The 11,324-nt window shown below is 42.0% G+C and overlaps 1 protein-coding gene across 9 annotated transcripts in view; it reads left to right on the forward strand.

Moving 5' to 3' along the window:
* DNAJB4 (DnaJ heat shock protein family (Hsp40) member B4) overlaps positions 1–11,324 on the forward strand; it is a 36,089-nt gene that overhangs the window by 21,432 nt on the left and 3,333 nt on the right. For 4 of the 9 annotated variants that reach the window (XM_074265638.1, XM_074265628.1, XM_074265633.1 and 1 more), the window contains 2 exons: positions 2,782–3,023; positions 9,643–10,211. In XM_074265638.1, coding sequence (XP_074121739.1) covers positions 2,813–3,023; positions 9,643–10,211 — 780 coding nt within the window. In that variant the 5' untranslated portion in view covers positions 2,782–2,812. Of the gene's footprint in view, positions 1–2,067; positions 2,248–2,781; positions 3,024–9,642; positions 10,212–11,324 lie in introns of all 9 variants that reach the window. The other 5 variants (XM_074265636.1, XM_074265630.1, XM_074265631.1 and 2 more) reach the window with 2 other exon arrangements.

An 11,324-nucleotide genomic window follows, 5' to 3' on the forward strand; every position in this document is an offset into this window, starting at 1 on the left:
TTTATTTCTTTTTTTGAATTGAGGAAACAGGTGGAGTGACATGTTCAGGATACACAGTTATTACATATCTGAAGTCAAATTTGAACTCAGTTCTTCCTGACACCAGGCCCGTTGCTCTATCCACTGATCCACTTAATTACATCTGTTATTTATTTATTTATTTTTAAACAGATTAGGAAGCTATTTTAATTGTCCATGCAAAAAGGGAAAACCATTTGAAGTAGAATTTGGGAGTTGTGAATGGTGGTGGTGAAAATCAGGGATGCATGATGACTAATTTGCTTTGCAAATGGATCATTTTGTAATTACAAATGCAGCTTTGATAATAATCACATTAGGTTTCTGCAAAATTATTAAATTGGATGACTTGGGTCCAGTTCTAAGTTACGGAGAACATGTTATAAGTTTTATCAGACAACAAAAATCAGCACTTTGTAGAAAGGACAGTGACTGATCCTGACTTGTAATTAAATTGAAATTTACTTTTGTGATTTTAAAAACATGTTGCAACCAATTAAAGTCAACCGAAACAACAACTAGCTGGCAGTTTGGCAAATGGATGAATTAGGACTTTGACTTTCTAGGTTGAATTCTCCTTGGATGAAGGACAGTGCTTCTCCATCCTCTCCTGCTTAGCTTGGTTTAGTCCACTGGCACACCTTGGTTTGTACAGCTGATTGGATGATTTTGTTTCTGTCAGTGTGTTGAAAACAAATCTTGGTAACATTTTTCTTAAGTCTTCATTGTATACAGAATGACCCTAACAACATTTCTGGCCACTTAAAAATGATTTGGTCTGCTGATAATTTGCATTTTCCCTCAGAAACACCTTTGATAATTTTTTTATCATGGGTTCTGATGTTCCACATCCTTTGATGTAGATTCAGAGGAGGCAGTTTTGAGTTTTTTAAAGAAACTCAGTGTTTTCCTTAGGGAAATACATTCTCATTGTAGGGTAATTTTCTTATGTTCATGCTCATTGCTTCAGGTATTTGTTCTTGTCCTCGATTTCTTAGCATTGGGCATTTTAGAATAATTGAAATGAGAAAGTGGCCTTATGGAGTTGTGCTTTTCCCTTAACACAAGATCAGGCTGCCCCAAAGGTTCAGTGAAGCCTGGGGACTCCCCGTGTGCAGCGCTTTGGCCTCTGAGGTGAGAATCCAAAGGTGGCTAAAAATAGTGCGGTCACCTTTGTACAGTTGCTTTAATGTGTGCCATGGGTTTGATCCACAGGGTCACAGCTTCCCTGGAAGGAGGAAGTATAGCAGCTATTATGACTTAGCGATCAGAAAATGGAGCTTCTCTCCTAGCTGGTGACTTCTTACAACTTTTCCCATAATACCCATGAGTATCTCTGTGTTTAGGTCATTAGGGTAGTTTTTAAAATATTTACATTTAAAAAAAATTTTTTTGAGGGAAAAGGTTTTAAAGAATCAGAGACCATGGGATGCCAAAGAAGATGGAGATGAAAAACCTCCAAGAAGAGTGGCTCCCTGTGACCACCCAGAGTGTCAGAGACTTAGAGCTGGCAGGGTCATTGAGTCCAACCCTCGGCCTCCTACAGATGAGACGGGTTTTAGAAGCTGCTGCCAAAGTGTCTGAGGTGGGATTCAAACTCCCAGCCATCGGGATACACTTGAGTATTTTGGTATTTCTCCTTCCACCCAAGTTACAATAGGATATGGCATGATGTGTTCCAGGAAATTTTCCCTTAACTCTTCCCCCTCCTCCCCCCAGTCTGTATTCACGAGGGCACTAAATTGAGATTCCAGGCAGAGACTTGAGACCAGCTGCCCACCCACCCACCCTCCCTTTCTTGAACTCGGTTTCCTTCCATGTGCAGCAAGGAGAAGGAGGAGAAGACCTTGTAGTTCCTTTCCAGCTTTAGAACTCGGCTCCCCGTGTCACGTAGCTAGCATTAGAAGGCAAACTTGAGGCCAGATTTTCTGCTAGCGCTTCACAGAGAAAAACTGGACAGTCATTTTGTGACTTGGGATTCCCTTGTTTGTTAGAAGTGACTTAGATTCAAGTATTTCACGTTAAGAATCAAATCTCTACCTTGGTCAGGTCGCTCCCCATCTAACCTGGAATTACTCAGTGCCTTGTTGAGCTTGCGGAAATGGCTAGTGTCTCATTTTCCTCATCCGGCAGCCTGCCGAGGACAAGAAAAGAATTCATTAGGTAAAGCGGGAGAATACCGAAGGAAGTGGGATTCTGAGATTCCCTCCTCAGAAGCTGACTGGAAAGGTAGGGGCTGTAGGGAAAAGTTTCCGAGAGGGCAGTGGTGGGCAGCTTCGGGGGCTTTCTGGAGCTTCTCCCTCGGGGCTCACGGAGGAGAGGCTGCCTCTTCTTTTCTGATCTGGAATAGAGCCAAAATAATGTTGGTTGGTTTTTATTGTGGCCCAAACGTTTGGCCCAGACCGGGGGAGAGACAGAGACAGAGACAGAGAGGGAGAGAGGGAGGGAGCGCAGCGAGAAGGCAGGGCAAGAGTTAATCCCGGAGGAGCGCGGCCCACAGCCCGGTCCCGGCCGGAGGCAGCCTGGGAAGTGACGTGCGGAGCCCTGGCTCTTCTAGAAGGTGCCGAGACACGTAGTATAAAATGGGAGGACCAGGAGAGAGGAGGTCTCTGTCTCGGAAGGAGCCGGAGGGAGGGAGGGAGGGAGCAGAGCAGGGAGGCGGCGGCTCCCCGTGGCCGGCACTGCCCAGCGAGCTCTCGGTTTCTTAGGGCCCTTCTGTCGCTAAGACTGCAGGTACATCTGTATCTTTTTTCTTACATAAAGGGAAATCTAAGTTCATTTCAAGACATTCGGAATGGGGAAAGACTATTATTCCATTTTGGGGATTGAGAAAGGAGCTTCTGATGAAGAAATTAAGAAAGCATACCGCAAACAAGCCCTCCGATTCCATCCGGACAAGAACAAATCTCCTCAAGCAGAGGAAAAATTTAAAGAGGTGGCCGAAGCCTATGAAGTTCTGAGTGATCCTAAAAAGAGAGAGATCTATGATCAGTATGGGGAGGAGGGTAAGTGTCGTGTCTCTGTGGGGGCGGGGGGGGGGGACTGTCCGTCTGTCTGTCTGTCTCCCCTTCTGTCCTAGTTCCCCCGGGGCGCTGGGACCTCTGGGAGGAGGAGAGCGCGTCCTCGGGCCAGCATGACCGGAGCACGTCCGGCTTGATTGCTTGGGTTTGAATTGTCTGGTTGCTGAATGTGTCCTTTGAATAAGCGACATGGTTTTCGACGGCGCACGCACTTTCCATGATTCGACTTGGGATCTATTTTGGAAAAGAAACTTAAAACCGTTCCAGGCACTGAGTTCCAGAAGTTATGTCGGGCCCCTTTTGGAAATTGTTTTATTCGAGAGATGAGTAAATAGCCCATTGGTCTTTGGAGTCTTGTTTGACAATGAAAATCAGAAGGGTTTTTATGTCTTTCCTTTTTACTTTAAAAGCAAGTGATTCATCTCCTCCTAGACAAGAACCCTGGTGTATGGACTGACCGAGACAGAGCAGCCCCTAGGAGCAAGAGCTCAGGCATCTAGTTTCTAGCTTGTTTTTGGCTTGGTGCCCGGAAAGGAAAGAATTTGCCTGATGTCATAAAATACCAGAACAAGTTTTTAGCCTAATTGTAAACAGCAATCACGTGCCAAGAAAGTGAGGCCCCCGAAATGCAATTTTTTACCCTAAAATGGCCACCAGGTTAGAACACTGGTGAATTTAGCATAGAATCTTGGAGCTGAAAGACAACCTGAACATTTCAAACAAAATGATTGGTTCAGAATTTTAATATTGAACCAAAAGCATGCCGTTCTTCCCTGCCCTGGTTTTATGTAGATTGAGAGAGTAGATATTAGCCAGACTCAAGTTAATTTCCTCAGTTTGTCAAATTAGAATTTGTTTTCAAAGTTACTCTCCAGCTGCCTAATTTTGAAGAGGAAACTTTTGAGAAGACTCTATTAATTGTAAAGAGAAAGCTTGCCCGGGGTCTCAATGAATAGATTTCCATAGTGTCTTTGGATCAGCGCTAAATCATTGTTTGAGGTCACCTTTGTTTTCATCTTGGTAGCCATAAGAGAGCTGTGGGGTTTCCACTTCCTGAGCCTGTCCCCTGGGCAGGGGCAACTGATAGTACTCATGCTATGCCCTGATAGAAGTTATCTTAGTTTAATTTTGCCATATAAATGCAGCTTTTTTTAATCTTTAAAATGCAAATACTCAGCTTGATGGAACGTTATACTTTTTCACTGGTTGTTTTTGTGAGTGGGATAGCTCATGTCAGATTCGTGCAGAACAAATATTGAAACAAGCTCATTAGTAAGCAGTTCAGTACTACACAAAGATACTACTTTTAAGAAAAAAGTAATTTGTCTTACAAGAGAATTTGACCAACCCAAATTTATAGCAAATAAAATGTTGTTTGAGAGGGTGTGAAAAATAAATTTGACTAATTTTAAACTTTTGCCACAGTAAATAAACCATAGTCAGTCTACAAGCATCTTTTTTAAATGCCCACTCTGTCTTTAGCACTGAAGAGGCTAAGAAGGGCCTTACGAAAATGTATCCTTATAATGGGACACTAAACCAATTATACCTTTGGCTTGGTTGAACAACTTAAGGAGGTGACAGCATGGTTTAGTGGACAGAAGACCCAGGCAAGTCCTCTGCTACTTACTGCCTCCCAGACCTGGGCAAGTTGTTTAAATTCTCAGTGCCTGAAGACTATCTTTCACAGAAATGTCAGCCCTATTGGGAGGTTCCTCACCTGAGAGCTCCTTGGAATCAGGGTCTAGTCCCTATAGCTAACATTAAAGACCTCTTTTTAAAGCAGCAATTACTTTATATTCTTATCATTGGCTTTGTGTCTAGCTATCATTCCAATTGCATATTTCTATAATCCTGTGCCTGCTGAGTGCCCAGCATTGTGTGCCTGAGCAGCTTTGGGGATAAGGACCCTTCCCAAGAGACACACTCAGAAACAGACCATCAGCTGCATGGAGTTACTGGGATCAGGGCTATGGAGAAAGCTTCTGGGCAATTGACTTTTTAAAACTACAGAGCTGCAGCTGCTAGGAAAATGCCCATCACTGTTTCTATTTGGTATGTCTGTGTTTCTACCTGTGATGAATGGATATTCCCAAAATGAACCTTTTGGAAATCTTTGATGTGGGGGCAGCTAGGTGGCACAGTGTATGAAACACCAGTTGTGGAGTCGGGAGGGCCTGAGTTCAAATTCATCCTCAGATACTTGACACACAATTAGGACACTGGGCAAGTCATTTAACCCCAATTGCCTGCCTCCCTCCCTCCCCCCAATCTATGATGTGTTAAGAATTCTGAACCTTAGAAAAAGAGATGATTTAAACACAGTTAATATTTTATAAATTAAGCATTTATAATGAGACCTTTGAAGAAGAAGGCTATATCCTGAAAAAGAAATGTAGATTTCCTCTTCTGAAGATAGAAAATGATCAGATATCATCTACAGGAAACTTCACATAAGGTCCTTTGTGTTTTCTTTATTCAAATTTTTTATAAAATGGTTTTATTTGTAAATATAATGCTGCTTTTTATGGTTTGCTAAGTTTTATTTAGATACTGAATAGTTGTGTTGGTATTAGTCCCTTTTTGCTTAGGCATGATGATCTTTCCTACTTCTTTCTTTTCTACATCGTTAATGTCTTTACCTTATTTTGCCAAATGAATCTATTTCCCTAAAATTGCGAACAACTCAAATAACTTTGAATCCCCAAAGAAAACCTATTTACAAGAAGCTAACCTAATTCCCCTTGCCCTGACATTTATCCTTTTGGTAAGTCCAGATGTTTTTTTCCTATCAGGTACCATTTCCTCCAGGACTTTACTCCATCATTTATCTTCTGACTGCTTTCCTTTGCCTATGTTAGTCTTGCTCATATCTTCCCTATCTTCCTCCCTTCCCCAAACAAAAATCCAAAAAATCTTGTCTTGGCCTTTTTATTCCCTTAGGGTACCCTAGCTCTTTCTTTCAAAGCTAATCTAGAAAAATCAGAATTCTGCTCACTATTCTCGAATTCTTACCGCTAGCTGTCTCCCTCTTAGCCCAAGGTATACCAACACAACACGTCTAGCACAACTCACCCCGCCTAGGGCACCATAACTTTCTCAGGAACCCAAGTTGGTAGCCTTGGCATTGGCCTGGACTTGTCCCTCATTGTCCCTAAGCCCTGACTGTCCTAATTCTTTGCTCTCCTCAGCACCTCTCACCTGGACAGTTCCCCTCACACTCACCTTCCATACAGCTTCCAAAAGGGTCATCCCAGAGTCCCCTCCATCACCCTAGTGTCTGACTAATGCTCAGATAAGACGCAAACTCCTTATTTCTGGTCATTTAAAGTCTTTGATGACCAATGTTGTCATGTCTTTTGATTCTCTCTTTCTGGTACTCTAGTCCTTACATTCTATTCTCTGGCCAAATTGACCCATGTGCTGTTGGACGTAAACAACCTGGGCAGCTAGATGGAGCAGTGATTAGAGCATCAGAGCTGGAGTCAGGAAAACTTGAGGAAATAGACAACCTGCCATCTCTGACCTTTGGGCTTTTGCATTCCCCTTCCAATTCTAGCTGCTTCTTCATCCATTCTCTCTAGTCACATGTTCATCCCCCAAATTCAGGTCAGCCTGATCTCTTGTCCAGGTTATTAAGTGATCCGGTGTGCCTTTTTTTGCTTTCCCCGTTGGTCTCCCTGCTAGCATCCAGGCTCTCATCTTGCCCATCCATCTGTCATAGAGCTGTCACAGTTTCTTGGCTAATTTATAGCCTTAACTAGGTCCCTTCCTTGTTCCAGTATACAGTGGAGCTTGATAGCCTTGAGGCTTCAGTACAGATTTCTGAGTGGAACTTCTGATCTCCTTTTACCATATTCCCTTCCATCCATTTATGTTTTCAGTTAGCTGTACACATCCTGCTTCTGCCCTGTAGAATCTGCTCCTCCCTTTTCAGTAATACCTTCTCTGATGTTCCTGGCCTTGATAGTAACATCTCCCTTCTCAGAATGTCTTGGAGCACTTTACCTCCTTTGCCCCCTCTCTTAAGAGCCTGGGTTTCAAGTCTAAAGAAAACCCCAATATTTTATAAGTGAGGAAACTGAGACCTACAGATTCTTGGGGATTTCCATAAGGAACCCCAGGTAGCAAGCCAGGTGGTTGAGGTATATTCAAAACTCAGATCCTCTGCCTGCGTGCCTACAAGGAGACAGATGCTGTCCCTTTTTCATTAAGAAAGTCATAGATGCCAGCATGTAGCAGGTGCTAATTCCAAGGTCAGAGGGCTCAAAGGGATCCCATGGGACAACTCTGGAAGACTTTGCTGTGTCCTGCCTCTGCCAGGGTTTCGTCTGTATTAGGAAGAGCCGGGATGAATGACAGGACCAAGAGTAGTAGTGGGATCCCAAGTAGATGGAGAACTTCTTTTCTCAGGGCTTTGGTTTTCCACAGGAATGGCTCCCTGTGATAAGCATTCTTTTCCACACTATTTCTGTCTAATTTTCTTCCTCAAAGCCATCATCCTACCGATCACATCTGGTAGCTTTTTGCATTTCAGTGAAATGGGAGCAATAGCCCCTGCATGACCTACTATGGGAAATTTGGCAAAATGATTTTAGATCTCTGGGATGAGGAAGTGAGATGACTGAAATTAAGACATGACTCCAATTAAAAATACAGCTGGAACTAGAGTAGGAGATGGATTTCAGCTCAGGATAAAAGAAAACTTCCTTCACATTTAGGGTTGTTCCAAAATGAACTAAGTTGTCCTAAAAGTTCCTTGTCACTAGAGGTCTTTGTGGGTGTGTGCATGTGTGGGTCGAGAAGTGGAAAGATAGGATGACCACTTTTTAGGGATACCATGGAGGGGTTCATCTCTTAGTAAAGTATTAGACCAGATCAGAGGCTCTTTATGAATTTGGCAGTGGTCTAGAGAAGGCTTGGAGCACTTCATGGAGTCATGGTTTTAAATATAAAGAGAAATACTGAGAATTACAAAAGAAGCCAATTATATCAACATTTTCAACAAGTTGTTGGACCTCAGATTCAGAATCCTTGGTTGAGATGGGTGTGTGGGTTCCTGGATTTCAGTATTGGTTTTGAGAGAGTCCTCTGATTTTTGACTGGCGGGAAAAGATCCAAATGAACATTTTTTCATTAGACTCTTTATCTTTTAATCAATGGAGTTGTTGTCATAACTAGACATGGCCACTGCAAGTGGGAGTTGACTTACCTAGAAGATACCAACTCTCACACAGAGGGCATGACCAAACATAAGGTGAGGGGCACAAGACACTTGTATGGAAGATGAGAAAGCAATTGGGGGGAGGGACAAGCTGAGTTTCCCCAGTGATACTCATTGAGATGATCATCTTTTGTTGTGGTTTCTTCTATTAGCATGAAGCAAAAAATTTCATTTTAAGGTTGGATGTAGCAGGTTATCTAGCCTGTTGGAGCTTTTAGCCCTGTCCCTAACATAATTTATTAAAATTTACTCATTTTTTTATATTTTATTTTGTAATATTTTTTATTGGGGAATATTCTTGAGACCCTTCCACAAGTTTAACCAAACAGAAGCACTGATTATCCTAGATTCCTCAAAGATCTTGTGACTTCCAACTTTCAGCTTTTAGTATGTTCTTTCTATAATTACACTGCCTCTTTCTTGGGCTATCTAGCCATCCAGCAGTGATTTGATGACAGTGAGGTGCCCTGAGGGCTGGGGATCCAACAGCAACATGTGTCCAGAGCCTCTGACACCTCTCTTTCAATAGACTAGGCTTGATTGAAGTGGCAATCTTAGAGTGATAACTCTTAAGATTAAATTCTGTAATTTAGAAATAGGATATTTTTCATTGAGGGACTTCATGATTAGATTTCTATCCTTTCCATACCTGGAAAGTCTTCCCTTTTTTTATTCTTTACCAGTAAAGTGAGATTTTAGCTGGTAAAGAATGTTTGTTTGTTTTTTTAACAAGCTAGTTAAGTTTTCTTTAGGGTTATTAGCAATTACTTGCCAGTTAGTAACAAATACTAACCCTAACTCTAACCTTAAATGCACACAAAAAAGGCTCTGTCCTGAGGAATTTGTAGTCCTGTTGACTTGAAATTCATGGTCAAGTTAAAATCAGATTTCTGAATATTTGCTTATGGAAAGACCTCTGATTTTAAAAGTGACAAGTCAAAAGTCATCTCTGTAATGAGAAGTTTAAAATGCCATTTTTTCCCTTCTTGTTCACTATATCACTGCTCTTTAGGATTGTAAAACATTATCAAAGAACAACCCTAGAAAATTTTGGCCTAGAAAACAGACAAAAGTGGCACGGTCTTTTAAATTTTTAATTATAAGAAGTAATAAAGAGTCAGCCGTGGAATAGGAAGGCGTAATGTTTACCTCCTGCCCCTGACACATTAACCATGGCCAAGTCCCTTAACCTGTCAGTGTTCCCAGGCAATTTGGTCCCTCGAACAGGGGAATCAGATGTGGACCCCTTCTTCTTCCCCTAAGTGAATACAGTCCTTGTTTCTTTTGAGTAGTTTATAGCTCAAGTGGGTTGAGAACTATGCATCTCTATTTTATGTCATAAGGATGTTGTGTCTCTAACATGTTGCTCATCTCATCTAGGCTTGAAAGGAGGAGCTGGTGGGACTGATGGACATGGAGGTACCTTCCGGTACACCTTTCATGGTGATCCTCATGCCACGTTTGCAGCATTTTTCGGTGGCGCCAATCCTTTTGAAGTCTTCTTTGGTAGAAGAATGGCTACTACTAGAGATGGTGAAGAAATGGAAGTAGATGGAGATCCTTTTAGTGCTTTTGGTTTCAGCATGAATGGGTATCCTAGGGAGAGGACCCCAGTGGGTGCAACTCGACCCAGGCAAGACCCCCCAGTTATCCATGAACTTAAAGTATCTCTTGAAGAAATCTATAATGGTTGTACCAAACGGATGAAGATTTCCCGAAAAAGGCTGAACCCTGATGGGAGAAGTGTTAGAACAGAGGACAAAATTCTCACCATTGAAATAAAAAAAGGATGGAAAGAAGGAACAAAAATCACTTTTCCAAGGGAAGGAGATGAAATGCCCAATAGTATTCCAGCGGATATTGTTTTTGTCATTAAAGATAAAGCGCATACACAATTTAAGAGGGATGGATCCAATATTATCTATCCTGTCCGAATCAGTTTACGAGAGGTAAGTTATAAAACAGGATCTGAAACATTGACATTTAACCAATTTGTGCCACAAGAATCTAGGAAATGACTGTGGAAAATGCCCTAAGGCAAACCTGCTTTCCCCATCATAACTACCTTTGAGTATTCCCTAGGATTTGTCAGCATTACTAGCCATCAGTGGGCTGCTGACTTCCTTTCCCAGTTGTGCTGCTTGTGATTAAATATGTCCTGGTTCCCATCTCCTTTTCTCACAGGTATATTGGGAGAAGAGATGGTAGAGGGCACTGTAGGCATTATTTACTCTGATAAGGAAAGCTTTCAGGGCTTTCAGATTGTTTATCATAGCATAGTTTAGTCAGGATTTACAACTTACTGTTTAAAGAAATAATTTTTTATCTGTTTTGTAATTTAAAAATTTCACTTGCAAGCCTTCTTTAAACCTTCAATCTTGTGTAAGAAGCCATACCAACAATCCTTTGCCAAATCTGTGGTTTTCTTTGTGCGGTCGGGCCTTCCCCTGATGTCGATTGCTGTCATTCTCCATGGCTCACTGCTTTGCATTGCTGGCCCATGGCTTGAGTATTCCCAGAGAGATCCTGAGTAAGGGCAGCCTGGGGAAGAGGAGAAGCAGGTGACAGATTTTAAGGGCCAGTCTAGAACTTGAATGGCCATGTTCCCCGGGGGACTTCAGGGTCTTGGTCTGTGCCCTCTCCTTTTACCCCAACTCTTCTTTTGGTCATAAATATCCGGAAAATGTCTTTCATACATTCAGACTGATGAAGAGTCTACCCCTGTGCATCATCCTTTGCCCTCTGGGTCAGCATCATCAGTGCATCTTTTACCCAGCTCAGCATTTCCTTCTAGCATGTAAGGAAGAAGCCAGTATTGATAGATTACCTTGCTGGATCCAGCCTTTGTGTCATGGTCTGATAAGAGGTGTGTCAGAGCTGCCTCCAAGACTAGGTGATTGATAGGAAATTAGGAATTTCCTAGGAATTAGATAGGAAAATGGGAAAACCAATATTCTATTCAAGATTCTAGGTCCTTAAATGTTGATTTTGAATTTAAGCATTATGTGGATAACAGTAGAAAGGAAAATATGTAGTTTGAAATAGGGATGTCATTCCCTCTA

Source organism: Sminthopsis crassicaudata, chromosome 4 (assembly GCF_048593235.1).
Source record: "Sminthopsis crassicaudata isolate SCR6 chromosome 4, ASM4859323v1, whole genome shotgun sequence".
NCBI classification, from domain to species: Eukaryota; Metazoa; Chordata; class Mammalia; order Dasyuromorphia; family Dasyuridae; genus Sminthopsis; species Sminthopsis crassicaudata.